General features: G+C 37.7%; 1 protein-coding gene across 5 annotated transcripts in view; it reads left to right on the top strand.

The window, feature by feature from the left end:
- Positions 1-13140, top strand: part of VPS13B (vacuolar protein sorting 13 homolog B) — an 803192-nt gene that overhangs the window by 628385 nt on the left and 161667 nt on the right. For 4 of the 5 annotated variants that reach the window (XM_078441712.2, XM_078441707.2, XM_078441709.2 and 1 more), the window contains one exon: positions 11173-11568. In XM_078441712.2, coding sequence (XP_078297838.2) covers positions 11173-11568 — 396 coding nt within the window. The remainder of the gene's footprint in view (positions 1-11172; positions 11569-13140) is intronic. The other variant, XM_078441708.2, reaches the window with a different exon arrangement.

Below are 13140 nucleotides of genomic sequence, written 5' to 3' on the forward strand. Positions count from 1 at the left end.
TCATTCGCAAATATCTTTTCCCATTCTGTCAGTTGCCTTTTAGTTTTGTTGGTTGTTTCCTTTGCGGTGCAGAAGCTTTTTATCTTGATGAGATCCCAATAGTTCATTTTTCTTTTAATTCCCTTGCCTTTGGAGATGTGCGAGCAAGAAATTGCTGCAGCCAAGGTCAAAGAGGTTGCCTGCTTTCTCCTCTGGGGGTTTGATGGTTTCCTATCTCACATTTAGGTCTTTAATCGATTTTATTTTTGTGTATGGTATAAGAAGTAGTCTAGTTTCATTCTTCTGCATGCTGTTATCCAGTTCTCCCAGCACCATTTGCTAAAGAGATGGTCTTTTTTCCATTGGATACTCTCTCCTGCTTTGTCAAAGATCAGTTGGCCATACATTTGTGGGTCCATTTCTGGCTTCCCTATTCTATTCCATTGGTGTATGTATCTGTCTTTTTGTGCCAATACCATACTGTCTTGATGATTACAGCTTTGTAGTAGAGGCTAAAGTGATGCCTCCAGCTTTGGTTTTCTTTTTCAATATTACTTTGGCTATTCGGGATCTTTTGTGATTCCATACAAATTTTAGGATTGTTTGTTCTAGCTTTGAGAAGAATGCCAGTGCAATTTTGATAGGGATTGCATTGAAAGTGTAGATTGCTTTGGGTAGTATTGACATTTTAATAGTATTTGTTCTTCCAATCCATGAGCATGGAATGTTTTTCCATTTCTTTGTGTCTTCTTCAATTTCCTTCATAAGTTTTCTATAGTTTTCAGCATATAGATCTTTTATATCTTCGGTTAGGTTTGTTCCTAAATATTTTATGGTTCTTGGTGCAACTGTAAATGGGACCAATTTCTTAATTTCTCTTTCTGTTGCTTCATTATTGGTGTATAGAAAGGCAACCAACTTGTGAACACTGATTTTGTACTCTGCAACTTTGCTGAATTCATGTATCAGTTCTAGCAGCATTTTGGTGGAATCTTTCAGGTTTTCTATGTAGAGTATCATGTCGTCGGCGAAAAGTGCAATTTGACTTCTTTGCCAATTTTGATGCCTTTTATTTCATTTTGTTGTCTGATTGCTGATGCTAGGACTTCCAACACTATGTTAAACCACAGTGGTTAGAGTGGACATCCATGTCGTGTTCCTGATCTCAGTTTGTCACATTTTTAGATGTGACAGTAGCTTCATGATTTTACTTGAAGGATTCATACATGTTGATGGACTTTACACAACAGTAAAGGGCACTGTATCATGGTGCGTGCTTCTTGTCTCTTGGTGGAGCTGGTACTTTTGAAAGCAATACCTGGTATTACAGGATAGCCTCATTTCAGCCCTGCTTTTGGGGCTCTTGGCTTTCTAGGATTGTCCAGCTTGCCCTAATGGGACTGCCCAGCCCCTGTTTACACATAGATCTAGCTCTAAGGGAACAGGGACGAGGGACTGTGCATCCCAGTGGGGGACACCATGCACAGAGGTTGCACTGCATGCAAGCAAACATAAAAGAAAAATTTTAAGGTAAATTACTTAAATGTTTTAAATATCAATTTGTTTCTTATAAAAAGTTAACAATAGCTGTCTTGTGCTATGTATATATAGCTCTACTAGAGTTTTAAACTTTATGAAAGCTTTCATCAGCTACTGTTCAGTAATTGAGAGATTGTACTCGTAAGTTTAAGATCACCCAAATGAAGTTTTGATGCATACATCTCAGTTTTGACATGACCTCACAAGAAGGATAAATCAAGTGACCAGAGTGTCCAAATAAGAAGCCCTCCTTGACCAATCTCCTGGTCTGAGAAAGGGTGTTCCAGAAACCAACACCACAGAAAATTAACATTAAAAATTCACATTTCAAATTCATGAAATAAATATAAGAAATTTAAGTAATTAAACTTTCAAAATATGTTTAAAATAATTCTGTAGCATTTATGCTTCTAAAGTTATTCACGTTTAAAATCGCACTGACACTCTTGGGACAAACTGTATGAGAGAGGGAGATCCAAGATACTGCTTCAGAACGTCTTTTTCCTAGGATTCGTTGAGTCCTGATTAATTGTTATGTGTAACTAGTAACCTAATAGAGATTCATGACTTTTAAAGATAAGACAAGACAAGAAACTGTAAATCATTATGTATTTTCCATCTTCATTTCAAGCTATTAGACTTATATTGAATAAATATTATGGGCTGTCCTCCATGTTGCTTTTGGAAATGGATCTTTCTGATTTCAGGCTATTCAAAGAAGAAGTTATATTTGGTAAAATAAGGTCAATTATGTGCGTCAAATAGATTCATACTTGAAATTCACCAATTTGATTAGATTTTAGTACACATTTCTTTATCTGAATTACCAGCATTTGGAGTTTACTGACAAAAATAAACCTTTTAAAATATGTTTTATAATATAAGCCGAGTCCTATGAAAGAATATATTCACTCTTGTGAGTGAAACTGCTTTAGGTAGCACCAAAGTGACCTGTGCTTTTGAGTTTTGCTGGCTTAACTGACTCTAGTCTAGCTGTTAAAACGCCTAATTTTCATGTGCCACATTTGGTATTAGTAAGATCAGGAACCGTCCTGCATCTTCCCTAACATTTAGAAGTTGTATTCCATCTTTTTCACTTTCTGTAGAAGGGCCACCTGTAATCTTACCATTAAAGGTGTGAGAGCGTTCTACTTACTACCTGGTTGGAGGGGTCATGGAGAGGTTTAGGAAAGCAAACCTAAAAGCTAACCTAGTACAAGTTTGGTTAACGCTTAGGCCTAAAGTAGGTTTCTGCTACATATAAGAGCCATGGACATACTCAAGCCATTTGGCATTTTGAGAAATACACGTGAGACTAAAAAATAATGCAATGGAGTGGAAAAAAAATATTCTATCATGCACATGACAAAGGCATTGAAATAACATTGTGTTTTATTTTTTAAATTAATATGCAATAAAACTGTCCTTTTTGGTGTACAGTTCTGTGAATTTGAATACATACACAGATTTGCGTAACTGCTACCACAGTCAGGGTATAGAACAGTTCCATCATCCAAAACAACACCTTTCATGGCATTTCTTCATAATCACACCCTCCCCCAAACCCTAATCTGTGATAACTACTGCCCTCCATCACTTTAAGGGGTTTTGTTTGTTTGTTTTGCCTTTTTGAGAATGTCCTACAAATGGAATCCTGTAGCATGTAGCCTTTTCAGACTGGCTTCTTTCACTTTCACTTGAGGCTCAACCAAGATGTTGCATGTAACAATAGCATATTCCTTTTTATTGCTGAGTAGCATTCCATTATGTGGGGGTCCTATAGTTTAATAATTCATCCATTGAATCACACCTAAGTTGTTTCCAATTTTGGTGATTATGAATAGAACTACTTTAAACATTTGTGTGTAAGTTGTGTGAACATAAGTTTTCATTCCTTTATGATAAATACCTACGTGTGAGATTGCTAGGTCATATAAATTTTATATGAAACTGCTAAAATGTTTTCCAGAGTGGATGTGTCCTTTGGCACTCCCACCAGCAATGCAGGAGAATTCCACTAGCTCCAGCTTCTCTACAGCACTCTATATTGTCAGTACTTTTTTTATTTTAGTCATTCTAAAATTAATTTATACTTTTCTTTTTTTTAATTTTTTTTAACGTTTTTTATTTATTTTTGAGACAGAGAGAGACAGAGCATGAACAGGGGAGGGGCAGAGAGAGAGGGAGACACAGAATCGGAAGCAGGCTCCAGGCTCTGAGCCATCAGCCCAGAGCCTGACACGGGGCTCGAACTCACGGACCGCGAGATCGTGACCTGAGCTGAAGTCGGCCGCTTAACCGACTGAGCTACCCAGGCGCCCCAATTTATACTTTTCTAATGACTAATGATGTTGGACATCTTTGTATGTGCTTATCTGCCATTCATGCAACGTCTTTGGTGAAGTGTCTATTCAGACCTTGTGCCAATTGTAAAATTAGGCTGTTTGTTCCTTATTATTGAATTTTGAAAGTTCTTTATTATATTCTGGATATAAATCTATTGTCAGATAAGCAACTTTCTCCCAGTACATAGCTTGTTCTTTTTAGTCTCTTAATAAAAACTTTTTACAGAGCAAAAGTTTTTAGCAGTGAAGTCCAATTTATAATTTTTTTAACGAATATAATTTTTTTGGTACTATATATAAGAACCTTGCCTAACTCCAGGACTGGGAAGATTTTTCTCCTATGTTTTCATCTAAAAACTTGATTTAATTTTATATTTTGTATTTAGATCCATGACATGCGATCCATTTTGAGTTAATTTTGTATATGGTATAAAATTGGGTTCAGGCCCTTCCCCCCTCCCCCCCCCCCCCCCGCATGTGGATGTCCAGCACCGTTTTTTAATAAAACTATTCTACTTCGTTGAATTGCCTTTGCACCTTTTCCAAAAATCATTTGACATTTTTTTGGACTCTATTTTTGTTTTCTTCCACTGATATATGTGTATATCCCTTCTCCAAGACTATACTGTCTTGATCACAGTGGCTTCATGCTAAGTCTTAAAATGTTGTAAGTCCTCCAATATTACTCTTCTTTTTCAAAAGTGTTTTTGGTATTCTAGTTACTTTGCTCTCCTGTATAAATTTTATAATCAGCTTTTCTGTATCTGAATAAGTACTAATGAGACTTTGATTGGAATTGTTTCAAATCTATAAATCAGTTGGGAGAAGATTGACATCTTTACTATGTTGAGTCTTCCAGGCCATGAATATATATACAGTATGTGTCTCTATTTACTTAAATCTTTCTTGGTATTTCATTAGCATTTTGTAGTGTTCAGCATATAGATACTGTGTGTATTTTATTAGATTCATACTTAAGTACTTATTTTATTTAGAACTATAATAAATGTAATTTTTTTAAAAAAATTTATTCCAACCTCACATAGCTAGTTTGTAGAAACTGAATTGGTTTTTATGTGGTAATCTTGTATTCTAAAATCTTGCCAAATTCACTTATAAATTCTAGGAATTTTTTCTATATATTCCATGGAGTTTTCTACGTGAACAATCATGTCATCTGTGGAGACATTTTTTCCCTTCCAATCTTTATTTTTATTTCTCTTTCTTGCCTTATTGCTCTTGGGTAGGATGTTTAATATTATGTTGAGTATAAGTAGTAAAAATGGATATCCTTGCCTTGTTTCTGATCTTAGGGTAAAAGCATTTAACACTTCATGACTAAATATGATGTTAGGTGTAGGTTTTCACCTATGAACTTTATCAGATTAAGGAAGTTCCCCTCTACTGATAGTTTCTTAAGAGTTCTTATAAATGGATATTGAATTTTTCAAAACATTTTCCGTATCATCTTTTTGCTTGTTTGGTTTTAACTGTTAACATCACTACTTTGTTGTGGGGTTTTTTAATGGTTATTTATTTTTTGAGAGAGAGAGAGGGAGACAGAGGATCCAAGCAGCCTCTGTGCTGTCAGTGCAGCCTGATGTGGGGTTCAGACTCATGAACTGCGAGACCATGGCCTGAACCAAAGTTGGCTGCTCAACCGACTGAGCCATCCAGTTGCCCAACATCATTACTTTGATTTTCTAATATTGAGCCAACCATGTACTCTTAGCATAAACCCTCTTGGTCATGGTATGTTATTAGTTTTATGTATTGCTGGATGTGATTCCTAATTTTTTTTTTTTTTGAGAATTTTTATGTCTCTGTTCTTAAGGTTAGTTTTACTGTCTTTGTCTGGTTTCGGTATCAATAATGATGGTTTCATAAAAATGAATTGAGTAGTGTTCTCTCCTCTTCTGTTTTCTGTGGCACAAGAAAATGAAGAAAACGAAGATGAAAAGAAGGATTTTCATAGACCCTCTTGCGAGCACTAAGAATTCTCTTCTCACTTCCTAAAGCCAGAAACAGAGGATTTCTCCTAGTATTCCCTCTCTCCACACCTCACGCTCACTTTGGACTACCTTGAGTCCAGGCTGGGGGATACAGGAAGGAAAATTACAAACTCATTTCTATTTTGATGGTATTTTCCAATCTAGTCATCTTTTCCAGTCTTCCTGTTAGCATTTACTTTACAGCATCCTCAAATTGCTACTCTATGTAAGTTTTATAACTGCATTCTCTCCAGCTTCTGGATCTGCTTAGAGTGAGAGGGACAGGATTCTATCTTTCCTGGAATCCTTAAATAATTTTTAAAGAAAGGGAACTGGCAACTAATGAAGAACAAGGTATATTAGATATTTTTGCTTTGAGAGAAAAGATAAAAAAGAAGCCGAGGCAAACATTCCTAGGCCTTGAAACTTAATTTATACTCCCATTAGAAACTGGAAATGTTGTGTAACTAAATATACATGTGGAATTTGTGTTACTTTTCTGTTAATGGATAATAAATTAACTACAAATGTGGTGGCATGCAGCAACATAAATTTATTATCTCATAATCCTGTAGGTCAGAAGTCCATGTGTGTTCTGCTGGATTCTCTGCTTAGAATGTCACAGGGCTAAAATCAAGATGTCAGTTGGACTGGGCTTTAATCTGGGAGCTCCAGAGAAGAAACTCATTCTAGTTGTTCACATAATCCGGTTCCTTGTGGTTGTAGGATTGAGGTACCTAATTACTTGTTAGCTGTCGGCCAGGGTTTCCCTCAGTTCTAGGGCCGCTCATTCCTTTTCACCTGACCCCCATCATCCTCAAAGCAGCAATGACATATAATAGAGCCCTTCTCATGCTTCAAATCTCTCTGACTTCCCTTTCTGCCTCCTTCATATATAGGGTTTATATATTAAAGGGTTTATATATCTAGGCCTACCAGATAATTTCTGTGTTTTAAATTCAACTGAGCTAGTCTTTTTATCACAAGTATAAAATCCCTTCACAGCACAACCGTACCTAAAGTAGCATTTGATTTAATAACCCGGGGAGAGACATCTTGGGCAGGGGAGTCATCTTTAGAATTCTGCCTACCACAGAACCAGATTAGAATGTTTGGCAGTGCTCCAGCATGATTAGACCAAACGTACTTTGTGCTGAGTGGAAGGCCCAGTGCTACATATTAATGATGAAAAGTAGGCACTCGAGGAACTTCTTCATTGGTGGAAGATATAATCTCATAAAAAGATACTTGTGCAAGGCCAGGTTTGTGGATCAACTTTTTGCAGAAAATGCTGAGCGCTATCCTGAAGATTAGGCATTAGGCAGAGAAAGAGTACAGTAGACAAAGGACCAATCTGAATAAAGGCCTAGTGATATAACATAACAGGAGCTGGAGGAAGTGGGCTTTATAAACTCTGTGATATTTCTGGAACCTTAATGTGCAAGGGGGAGAATGGCTGCAGATAAAGAAAGGCAGGGATTTTTTTTTTTTTTTTTTCCATTCTAAGGAGCGTGGTCTTTTGTACCATAGGTAAAGAAGAACCCTTAAAGTTTTAAACAGGAGTGAGCCAATCAGGATCACATTTGAAACAAATCATTTGGAAATTACTCTGGAGACTGGATTAACAGGAATTGTCTAGACAGATCATTTAGGCGGCTTTATAATAGCTGAACAATATCAAAACCATGGAGGGAAAAAAAAATGGGGAGTGGCTGGAATGCTGGAGAGAAGGAGATTGGTTTCAAGCAATATTTTGGAAGTTGAACTTAATCATTGAGTAGATTTGGACCAGGAAAAGAGGACATGAAATGAGTCAAAAAGTCCGATTTCTGATTTGAGCCACTTGGTAGATTATAGAGCCATTAACTGCAACAAGGAATATAGCACACCCAAGAGGAGTTAATGGATTGTTTTGGATAAAAGGATGAGACTATGGGAGTTCAATAGAAAGGAAAGATTCATTCATTTTTTCCCTCATTATATCATTAAATACACATTTAGTACTCACTGTGGACTGGACAGTAGTTTAGACACTCAGAATATTAAGATGTAGGACAGCCCTTACTCTCCAGGAGCTCACAGTTCACTGGACTGTGACAGATACGTAAGAAGGTAACTATAAAAATAATATAAAGAGGTGCCTGATGAGTCACGATGCACAGGGTATTCTGGAAGCATTGCATGAGCAGCATCTTACTTGGCCACAGGGGTCAAGAAGGATTTCCTGGAGGAAGTGACTCAAGGACTAAGTCCCAAAAGATAAGGTAATAACCACAGGTGTAAACAGTCACTGGGACCACAGTAGGATCCATATCAAGGTAGTAGTCAGCAACTCATACATAGCATTCCACCAGTGACTTGACAGTCTACAGACAGGGAAAATAGATCCCTTAGGCTTTGCAGTTGGTTTAGGTGGATATTGGGCAACTTCCTGAATGGATCACTAAATTGTGTCTAGAGCTGCAGAAAGAACACTTCAGACCCTTCGCTTAGGTATGCATATTACGAATCCAGACAAAAGCAGATAGCTTCTGGCCCCAACATTTGAGTCTTCTTTCTGCTATAGCTTTGTTTTGGTTTCCTGTTGGTGCTTTCATCTATTAAGATTGTCCTCTTTTTTTCATTGTGGCAAAAGGTAGTATTATTTTCTGTGAGGCCATGGAATTTGGAAGCCCATGTAAAGGGTAGGCAGAGCAAATAAATGTATGGGTCATTCGAACCATCCAGTTTTCCTAAAGTATTTACCCACCAGCTTCTTTCAGTACCCCCAAACCTACAAATCTAAAATAATGCCTTTCAACAAGTGGTGCTGGTATAACCGGAAACTCCCAAGTAGAAGGAAGAAGTTGAACCCCTACCTCACACTGTACTCAAAAGTTAATGCAAGGACAATCACAGGCCTAAATGTAAGAGGTAAAGCTAAAAAACTTGTAAAATAAAACGTAAGTGTCCGTCTTCATGACATTGGGTTAGCAATGGTTTCTTGATAGGACCCTGAAAGCATAATCAAAATAATAAATTGAAATTCACAAAAATTAAAGTCTTCTGTGCTACAGATGATAGCATAAAAAAAACTGAAAAAATCCACAGAATGGGAGAAAATATTTGCAAATCCTCTATTTGATAGGGATTTGTATCCAGAATATACAAAGAACTCATATAATTCAATAATAAAAAGACAACTCAATTTTGAAATGACAAAACGTGAATAAACATTTCTCCAAGAATATATACAAATGGCCAATAAACATATGAAAAAGTGCTCAATATCATTCAGTGTTAGGGAAATACAAATCAGAATCACAATGGGCTACCACTATATACCCACTAAGATGACTGTAACCAAATAGAACCCAGAAATCCCACTCCTAGGTAGATACCTAAGAGAATTGAAAATATGATCACATAAAAATTTGTATGTGAATGTTCACAGCAGCATTATTTATAATAGCCAAAAAGTAGAAACAACTCAAATGTCCATTAACTGATAGTGGATGAACAAAATGGGGTCTATCCATATGATGGAGTGTTATTCAGTTACAAAAAGGAATAAAGTACTAATGATACATATTTCAACATTAATGAACCTTAAAACCTTTTGCTATGCTAACTGACAGAAACCAGACCCACAAGGCAAGACATTATATAATTCCGTTTATGTGAAATGTCCAGAATAGGCAAATCTGTGGCGACGGAAGTTAGATTAGTGGTTGCCTGAAGCTGGAGGTGGGGGATGGGTGAGAGGGACTGCTAAGTGGGCTGGGATTATTTTGTGTGTGGTGATGATAATGTTCTGGAAGTAGACAGGCAATAATTGCACACTCCTGTGAGTTTACTAAGAAACCATTGAATTGTACACTCTAGGTAAACTGTATGGTGTGTGAGTTAACATGTCAATAGGAGGTGAAAAAATGATTCATTTAAGTTAGGGTGTTATTTCTGTTTAAAAAAAATAGGGGAGCAGGGGACATTTTAGTATTGCAAAGGGCGAGTTGTATATCTGATCCTTTCCAGTGGACAACTAGTTAGAAGCAGGACTCTCAGAGTTTTGCTGGGCCTGATTAAAAGAAACACATGGGAAGGCACACTTAAAAAGGATGGCACCCTGAGGGAACCTGGGTGGCCAGGAGAAAACTGTAAGCTGAGGAAGGTGAGAAGAGGTCCTCCTTATGAAGAAAAGTATAGAAATTAACTTGATCTGCTTAACGATCTTGCCAGTAGCTTCATCTGGGTTTGTATCTTATATTACATCCCCAGTCTCCAGTGAAAAGAACACTTGTTAGGTTAAGTCAAGCTCATAGGCAAGACACAGCGTGCCAGGCACTATGTATAATGATGTATGATGTGTTCTGCCTTCACGGTGCTTATAGTCTTATGTCTCGACTGATAACGAAAACAGAAGTAAGAAGAAAGCAAAACCAGAAAATTAAAGCTAGTTAGTTTTAGTATGAGGTAACTAAGCAGCAAATAAGGACAACATCTGGTGTATGGTACATATAAAATGGACTGTAGGTTTTAGGAGATCTCAGTCTACACTTGCTTCATTCGATGGGGTGTTTAAATTTTTTAGAATGCAGAATGTAGGGAAAGATGTAAAGGGACTCTTCTGGTTTGCAGCAGGTCACAAAGGGGAAACAAACTTTTTCTTCATATACTCAATCAGAGAAGGAAAGGCTACTTCAGTTAGTTGTGTTTTTTTTTTTAATGTTTATTTTTTGAGAGAGACAGAGAGAGACGGGGGAGGAGGGGAGGGGAGAGAGGGAGACAGAGAATCCAAAACAGGCTCCGGGCTTTGAGCTGTCAGTACAGAGCCTGATGCGGGGCTCCAACTCACAAACCATGAGATCATGAAATGAGCTGAAGTTGGACACTTAACCTACTGAGCTTCTCAGGCGCCCCTGGACAGAAATTTTTTAATACTGATATTTGTGTCAAGCATTGTGCCAGTTACTAGGAGGTGTCCTTTTACCTTGGAAGAAAGAACACCAGTTCCAGTAACAAACTGAAATAGCTGCTTAATTTTGCCTCAGAGTGAGAGGACAGAAGTAGATGTCCATGGGTGGCCTTCAGTCTATCAGGAACAGTCACGTGGACTGAAACAGGAAGGTAGGCATGTAAGTAGTCCCGGGAAAGTGTTCCTTTGAGTAACTACATGGAAAGAATAGTTAAGTGATGAGTAAAAAAATGATAACATCTGGCATCCTAATGAGTCTGCTGTGCAAGTGCAGGGAAACTTAAATAGGAGCTTGCCGGGGAAGGAAGGGCTTATATTCAATGACAGAACTTCAACAATTTTCTTATCTTTTTTAATTCTGTAGCAGATATCAACTTGGATATATCAAAGCCTTTGAAAGCCAACCTGAGTTTTACCAAGCTGGATCAGATAAACCATTTTTTAAAGAAGATAAGAAGTGTACACAGCAAAGAGACCTCAGCCCCATTGGAAACCATGTTGAATAAGGATGAGTTTCCAGCCTCCAAGTGTTACCGTGGAAAGTTGTCTAAACCTAAAGTTCATGGTGTTGGAGCACAAAAGATTCCATTTCAAGAAAACCTGTGGAGAACTATTTCTTGCTTTCAAAAAATCACTGTCCATACTACTCAGATTGTGATCTCCATGGAAACTGTTCCCCATCCTAATAAACCATGCCTGTTAGCATCTTTATCAACCCTCAGTGGAAGCCTTAATGTCAAAGCAGCACAAAAAGTACCTGGTAAGTCACAGAAAGGGGGAGAGGGGAATGATAATATGATTTGTTAACATCTGAAAGTGCATAATTTTGAAGATTCATAGAGGTTAAAAGTTTGAAGGACCACTACAATTAGAGACATTTCTGGTCTGTGACCTTATTTTAACAGATAATTTTATAACAAATCCTTCGAACCTAAATATTTTAACACCCTGAATTAAAGTTGTATCCGTCTCTTCAGGCATATTCCTACAAAGGCCTACAAAACCAAAGCCATCCATTTCTAAATTTCTTTTTACCTTGAATAGTGGTAATGGAACAGTGGAGTATCAGGTTTTGTTAACCCTTAGAGCAGTGGTTCCCAAAGTGTGGTCTCAGAACCAACAGCATCAGCATCACCTGGGAACCTGTTAGAAATGCCGGTGTTCAGACCCTACCCCCGACCTACTGAATCAAAAACCCTGGGCATGGAGCCCAGAAACCTATTCCAAAAGCTCTACAGGTGATTCTGATGGACTGTGTTAGGTCACTGGTCACACTTTATTTAAAAAGAGAAGAACTGTTCTGGTGGCAGGTGTGCTGCACAAAGCGTAGTAATAGACGCCAAGGCTCAACTTTGCAAGGACAATACCATTGATGGTGCCAGCAATACCTGGCAGAGAAAAGGCTGTGCTTCAGTGCCTCACCTAGCAAAGAGTGGCACGCACTCTGCAAACTGGATGTCGTTGATGGGTGGAGAGCTGAGGAATTAACGGGCAGTGACATCTACGTTTTCTTCTTTTGCTACCATGACTGAAGTGCTATGTGCTCTTTCACACTGAGTCAAAAAGTGTAGGCAGAAGGAGTGGGAGGAGGGGAAGAGGAAAGACAAGGTACAGGTAGGAAGTAACACTTTTCAATCACAGAACCTGCTAGCTACTGTGGGAGTTCAGGGCACAGTGCCAGAAATTTTACTTTGAAAGTAAAAGTAGCAAAAGGGAAACATTTCTTTCCACTTTAATTTGCAGGAAAGAATTGGGGTTAAAGGGGATAAAGTAAATCCTGAAACTATATGCAACTTAGTTGCTTCCTAAGAAGTAGTTAAGTGGCAGCTGGAGACTCACTGGAACTTAGTTCCACATAGCCATTTTGGGCACAGTAGTTTAAGAGATAAAGGGAAAGTTTTATGGTGGAGAAGTACAAATTTTAGGCCAAAAAGTAGATGATTTATTTCTTTCTCACCAGAAATATTTGTGACCAAGCCAGCTAAAAGCACTGTATTTTTTTTATTGTCTTAAAAGTTAGAAATGAAAAATGTAAGGTCCATGGGACATGAACGACTATGAAACACTGGAGGCTACAATGCCTGATTTATCCACAAATAAATTGCAAGCCAGACAAGGTTGGGCCCGTTCCCACGCCTTTCCAGTTGTACCTTAATCATAGTAGGGAAAGGTTAGCATTCAGACAGAGGAAAAGAATTTAAATGGACTATACTCAATTCTAGGTCCTTTTCTGTTTTCATCCTCATTACTTGTTTTATTCATTTTCTACTCATTTTACCCAGTTTTAATGGTGTTTGTCCTCAGTAAACATCTCTAAAATGTAGTTAAAATC

This window comes from Panthera onca, chromosome F2, assembly GCF_046562875.1.
Source record: "Panthera onca isolate mPanOnc1 chromosome F2, mPanOnc1 haplotype 2, whole genome shotgun sequence".
Lineage (NCBI taxonomy): Eukaryota > Metazoa > Chordata > Mammalia > Carnivora > Felidae > Panthera > Panthera onca.